Here is a 6,000-nt window from a genome sequence, read left to right as displayed (position 1 = left end):
AAAAGCTGTGCCTTTCTCCTTTGTTTGGTGGGGTTCTGGCTCGGGGCAGCCTCCGTTGCCATGGGGCCCGGTGGACGCGAGGGCAGGTGGTAGCCTCGGGTCAGCGCGGTGGTTGAAGCGGTAGCTCCGGGGCCACCGGCTCTCTGACCCTGTGCCTTCTGAGCCTCTGTCCCTGGGGTGGGAGCTGCTGGTGCCCAGGGCTGGGAGGCGGGGCCTGGGCCGTCAGTACCTGGCTGGTGATGGCGCACCTCGCTGTCCGAGGGACCGGGTGGGCCCTGTCTTCCTGGTCAGATGGCCCACGGTGGGGGGACGCCCCGGGACTCTTGACTGTTATTGCCCTTTGGTGCTGCCGGGAGGCGGGCGAGATGCCAGGAGGGTGTGGGGGGGGGCCTGTGTCCGGAACCCCGGTGCCTAGCTGCTGTGGGCAGAGGCGTCTGCGCCCACCTGGCTGGGGTTGCCGCTTGGCAGATCCCGAGGTCCACAGGGGCAGACCCCCCAGCGCCCCCTGGTGGGAGCGGGACCCCCTGCAGGGGCTGCCGGCTGCTGCTTCCCGCCAGCCTGGGCGCTAACGGCTCCAGAACCTGGCCCCGAGATGGGATTTTACTCGTTCGTAGGAATTCTGACTTAACCTCTTCTACCTCTGAAGCGCCCTCCCCAGGCCGCTCTGTGATGGGTCTCTAGCTTCTCCGGGTTGGCGGCCTGGGCCCTCCTCCCTGTGGGGCCCCGGGTCCGCCCTGGGGGCACCCCGTGGGGCTTGGGAAGAGTGAGCCCGGGCCAGGGGTTGCTCAGGGGTCAGGGCTCGGGGACTCCCGTTGTCTGGAAACTGGGAGCAGAGAGCAGGAGGCGGCGTGTTCCGGAATGTTCGTTAGTTGGGCAGCTCCAGGCGGTGGGATCCAGGGCAGCTGAGGCTGCCTGGGCCTGGCCTGGTGCCCCAGGGTCTTGCATGTGGCTGGTGGCCATCCGGGGCCGCTCCACTGCCCAGCAGGCCCCGGGTCGGTGGCCTGCAGGTGCTGAGGCGCCATGTGGCAGGGCCATGAGGCCTCTCCCCCTTCACCCCTCCCTGCTTCGCGCCCACCGTGTGGGGCTTGGCCTCCCAGTGCTGCCGGGGTGGAGTGGGCGGAGGGCGGATGGCTGCCTGGTGGGCGAGGCCTGCCCCGCGGGAGGTGTAGGCTGGAGGCCCTGGCACAGGCGGCCTGAGGCCAGGGGTCCTTGGCCCCTCCAGCTCTGCGGGTCTTTCCTCCGAGAAGGCCCTTGGCGGGCAGGTGGGTGCTCCGGAGGCTCCCGCAGGCGCCGGGCCATACAGCTGGCTCTGCCTCTGGGCACGTTCGCCATCCGAGTGCCTGTGGGTGGCCGCCCTGGGCGGGCTGGTTGGGGGCTGGGGCCCCCTTCCTGTCCGTGTCCAGCCAGGTGGGTGGCATCGCTGCGTCCGTTTGAAGCGACCTCTGAGTCAGTTCTGGCCCCGGGCCGTGTTCTGTGCTGGGGCTTCCCAGGAGGCTTTGGGGTCCGGTCTGGGCTGGGAAGGGCAGTCCTGGGAGGTGGGCTCGACACCCAGCACACGCCCCGTGGTCTGGGGCCTGCGCTCAGGGTGCTGGCCTAGCACTGCCGGGTGATTTTTAAACAGCAGTACTTAGCCCTCTGGAGGGTGTGCCGCACGTGCACACGAGTGTGTGTGCCCGCTGCACACGGGCACGAGGGGGGCGACGGCGGGAGCCTGGGAAGGGAGGCCGGGAGGTGCTGTGCCGGGCCTGCGGGGCCGGGAACTGCGAATGGGGCGCTCCTTCCCAGCGGAGGGTGCTGGGCGGCTGGGCATGGGGGTGGCATGACCCAGACGAGGCTTTGCCTGGGTCTGGGCATGTGGGGAGGATGGCTGAGGTCAGACTTGGTGACACGGAGTCACCTGGCCAGGCTGTTGGCCATGCTGCTGCGTCTTCGGCCCGGAGCCTGTCGCAGTCCCGGGTTTACTGTGTGAGCCCACGACTGGGCGACTCCGGAGACCCCAGGACGTGCCACACCACCCGCAGGAGGGCCCAGGGCAGCGGCGAGCTGAGCTCCAGAGGGACAGGCTGCAGGGCCCGGGACAGGTCCCCTCCTGTGGGGATGTGAGCAGCAGCAGGAGGGGTGTGGGGTGGCCTTCCACCTGCGCGCCCCAATGCTGCTGTTTTTCAATAAAACCAGAGCTGACGGAATCGGCCTCCGTGCTTTCTTGAGGCGGCCCAGCCCGGCGCTGGCGGAAGGGCTGGTTTCGGGGGGGTGGGTGTCGGGCCTGTGGGCTGGACGCCCTGTCCCTGTCTGGCACCCTCCGCTGGGCACTCCCTGTAGGCCTGGGGTGGAGGGGGCCTGGTGTGGAAGGAAGACAGGAGGGGGCTGGGGGTCCATGTGGTCACGAGAGCGAGGAGAGGTTCAGGGTGGACCCTGGCTTTGTTGATGGGGACCTGGCCAGCCCCGCCCCAGACAGCTCCCCACCGGGCGTCTGCCCTCAGCCTGGGGCAACCAGGGCGCCCTTCCCCGGGAGCCTCTGTTACTCCGGTGTGGGGGGCCTGGAGCCTGCGGGCACACAGGCGGGGCTGCCGGGCCAGTGCCCAGGCTGCTCATTGGTTTGGGCCAGGTGTCCCCGTGAAGCCCCAGAGGGCGTGCTCTGAGGTGAGGGCGCAGTAAAGACGCTGGAGGCGCGGCCGCCACGCCCAGGCGCACGATGCTGGCTGCGGGCGGGGCCCAGGCTCAGCTGGGAACCAGAGAGGGCGGCTGGCCGGGAACGGTGACCAGGGCTCTCAGCACGTGGTGCGTCCCGCCCCAGGGCTCCGTGAAGGCAGCAGACCCCGGCCGCGTGTCAGCAGGAGCAGCGGGCCCAGTGGGCGCATCAACGTGCTCCCCTGCCCGGACAGGTGCCACGGGCCCAGTCGGAGCCCCGATCCACACACGGGAGCTGGTGGGAGGGGCTGGGGGACCTGAACGGGCCGGGCGCACTCCCAGGGCCGCCAGGAAGCAGCCGTGTGTGTGTGTGTGTGTGTGTGTGTGTGTGTGTGTGTGTGTGTGTTGCAGTGAGGCACCCTTCCAGGGCGTGGCTTCCCCACGGCGCGGGGGCACGCTGGTGCCTGCAAGGCTGCTGCGAGGCTTTGGGGTGCATGGCGGGGCCCTTCCCTGGGCACCGGGGTCTGTGAGAACGACCCGGGCAGGGAGCCAGCTTCTCCAGGGCTGGTCACCGGCGGCGGCTCCTGGGGCACTGAGCCCCGGCCCGGGCACTTCGCACCCACGGGGAGAAGTCACGAGGACAGGGACGAGGACAGCTTGGTGGACGGCGTTTATCAGGCGAGGACCCAGAAGGTGTGTTTGGCCGGGCCACCAGCCAGCACAGACGCCAGCCCTGACCTTGGGGAGGCCACCCAGGGGCTGGTAGCCAGTCCCGTCCCCCGCTGTTGCTGGGGCTACGGACGAAATGCAGGGGGAGAAGGCAGGTGCAGTCTGGCCAGGCGGTTGCGTGGAGACGTGGCAGGACGGGGGCGTGGCCGAGGCGGGGCCTGCTGCAGTGGCACCAGGTGGCCCCAGGAGCGGCCAGTGCTCAGGCTCACCTTCAGGGGCACCTGTGGGTGGCAGCCAGGGGTGAGTGCAGGTCTGGCCAGCTTGCCACCCCCTCCCAGGCCCCCACCCGGGGACAGCCACCATGCAAGGCAGACACGCCCACCACACCCACAGCAACACGGCTACGGGACGCACGATAACGCACACCGGGACAGGCAGGCGGGCTCACGCACACTCACACCCCGGGCAGAGCACCTCCACGTTGGCCAAGTCTGCCACCTGAGCTGCCAAGGCCTGTGCCAGGGAGCATGCTGGCAGGAGTGGGGCCAGGCCAGGTGCCCCCCCACCCCGTGCTGGCCACCTCGGGGCCCTGGGAGGTGCCAGGGGTCCAGGAGAGCCTTCCCGGGGCCTTGATGCCTGGGCCACAGCTCAATAGCCTCCCTGGATAGGGTGGGGAAAGGCCCCCCACAGCTGCAGCCCTGCCACCTGCTGGACTACTGGGGCTCCTGGCCTCCACGGAAGGGAAGCCCCATGTCTCCACGTGCTGCAGGAGCAAGCGTGGACACCCCGGACCCGGACCCTGGCTGTGCTCCTTGACCCATCTAGCACTGCCTGGGGGAGTGGGGGCCATGCAGGGCCCGCAGGGCACACAGTGTGGCCACCACCACAGGAGGAAGAGCGGAGGCTGTTGGGGACCTGGTGGCTGGAGACTCCCTCAGAGGGACAGGGACAGGGACAGGGACGGGCATGGCTCTGCCCACCAGGGCGACCTGCACAGGCTTCAGGGACTCCCACCCCTTCCTTATCCCTCCATTTTCCCCGACTTGGGGAGCCCTCTGAGGGGTGACCAGCAGGAGTGGGGCTGGGGCCAGGCTCAGCAGGCCCGGTGCTCCTGAGGCAGGTGGGGCCCCTGGGTGGAGGTCTGACCACACTCCTGCCACGCCGGACCCAGGCCCGATGCCCAAGGACACCCTGTGGCTCTCCCAGGCAGGGCCACACCTTGTCGCCAGGGGAGCGCTCCTCAGGGGGCAGCAGGGCCGGGCCTTGCCTGTCGGGGCGCTCCTGCCCCGGGCACTGTGCCCTCTCCCCGTGGGGGCCCTGGCAGCTGGGGCTGTGGCCCCGGTTCCCACTGCCCCTCACCTTCAGCTGCAGTTCCAATGCCCTCACATGCTGCAAGGCCTCCATGGCTCCCTGGACCAGAGCTAGGAGAGAGAGAAGGGGGGCTGGAGTCCCTGCCCCTCGGGCCACACCCACAGGTTCCCCAGCTGGGCCTCCCTCAGCCCTCAGGTGCTGGGCAGGGTCGGGCAGGGGTCAGGCCAGGCCTGCCGCTCCGTCCGAGGCTCTGGGGCCGGAGGAAGGAGGAGGAGCGGGGGAAGGAGCCGTGTGCCCGATTCCCTGTGGGGGTGCAGGCCCAGGTGGAGCCTGCAGGGCCGCTCTGGGCGCTGGTGGTGGCCCCCCATGGGGGGCCTGGTCATCGTGGGCATGCTCGGCCTGGAAGGGAGCAGCCAGCTTGGTTCTGGGGTCCCAGAGCGAGCTGCCTCTCTAGCAGTGAGGACCCATCCCACCCCCCAAGTCTGACGTGCCACACAGATCTGGGCAGACACGCCTGGGACAGGCGACGGGCCTGTCCTCTGTCCACCACAGCGAGGCCGGAGCGGGAGGAACCCGGGTCTCCCAGGACCCCCGAGGGTGCCTGGCAGTGAGCCCTCAGCACCCAGCCCGCTCCCCCAGCCTGGGAGGCCGATGCCCCATCTTTCCAGGGCCCATGGGGAGCAGGGCCCACGGGAGCAGGGGAGCAGGGCCCAGGGGAGCAGGGGCCACGGGGAGCAGGGCCCAGGGGAGCAGGGGAGCAGGGCCCAGGGGAGCACGGGGAGCAGGGCCCAGGGGAGCACGGGGAGCAGGGCCCAGGGGAGCAGGGCCCAGGGGAGCAGGGGAGCAGGGCCCAGGGGAGCAGGGGAGCAGGGCCCAGGGGAGCACGGGGAGCAGGGCCCAGGGGAGCACGGGGAGCAGGGCCCAGGGGAGCAGGGCCCAGGGGCCACGGGGAGCAGAGCCCAGGGGAGCAGGGCCCAGGGGAGCAGGGCCCAGGGGAGCACGTGTCCATGGGGCTGTGTCCATGGGGCTATGGCCAGGGTACAGGTGACACGCAGCATGAGGCGGGGGAGGGCCGACCCGGACGCGCCTTCCTTCCGGTCACCTCGCTCACCTGCGCACTCGGGCACCTGCGCATCTTCCACCTCAAACAGCAGCTCATCGTGGATCTGGGCCACCAGCCTGAAACACACAGCCCGGTGGGGAGGGGGTCAGCCTGTGAGGGCCCCACAGGGTCAGTCAGGACCCCACGCAGTCAGGGCACCGCTGTCGGCCCAGCGAGGGGGCGTCATCGGGGGCGTGTGAACAGGGCACGCTGTGGCACGGAGTGGGAGAGGCGGGGGCCCCGTGGCAGTGGGAGGACCCGCGGGCCCTGCTGCCTGGGTCACCTCGTGG

The 6,000-nt window shown here is 70.4% G+C and overlaps 1 protein-coding gene across 1 annotated transcript in view; it reads right to left on the bottom strand.

Annotated features, from left to right (window-relative positions):
- Positions 1–3,287: 3,287 nt before the first annotated feature.
- Positions 3,288–6,000, bottom strand: part of POLN (DNA polymerase nu) — a 100,255-nt gene continuing 97,542 nt past the window's right edge. The window contains exons 22-24 of the mRNA XM_080666475.1: positions 5,720–5,787; positions 4,657–4,718; positions 3,288–3,578 (exon numbers count right to left, since the gene is read on the bottom strand). Coding sequence (XP_080522601.1) covers positions 3,423–3,578; positions 4,657–4,718; positions 5,720–5,787 — 286 coding nt within the window. The 3' untranslated portion in view covers positions 3,288–3,422. The remainder of the gene's footprint in view (positions 3,579–4,656; positions 4,719–5,719; positions 5,788–6,000) is intronic.

Source organism: Plecotus auritus (genome assembly GCF_963455305.1).
Source record: "Plecotus auritus genome assembly, chromosome: 1".
Classification (NCBI taxonomy): Eukaryota; Metazoa; Chordata; class Mammalia; order Chiroptera; family Vespertilionidae; genus Plecotus; species Plecotus auritus.
The sequence above is the reverse complement of the archived record's forward strand: the minus strand, read 5'-3'. Positions and strand labels throughout refer to the sequence as shown.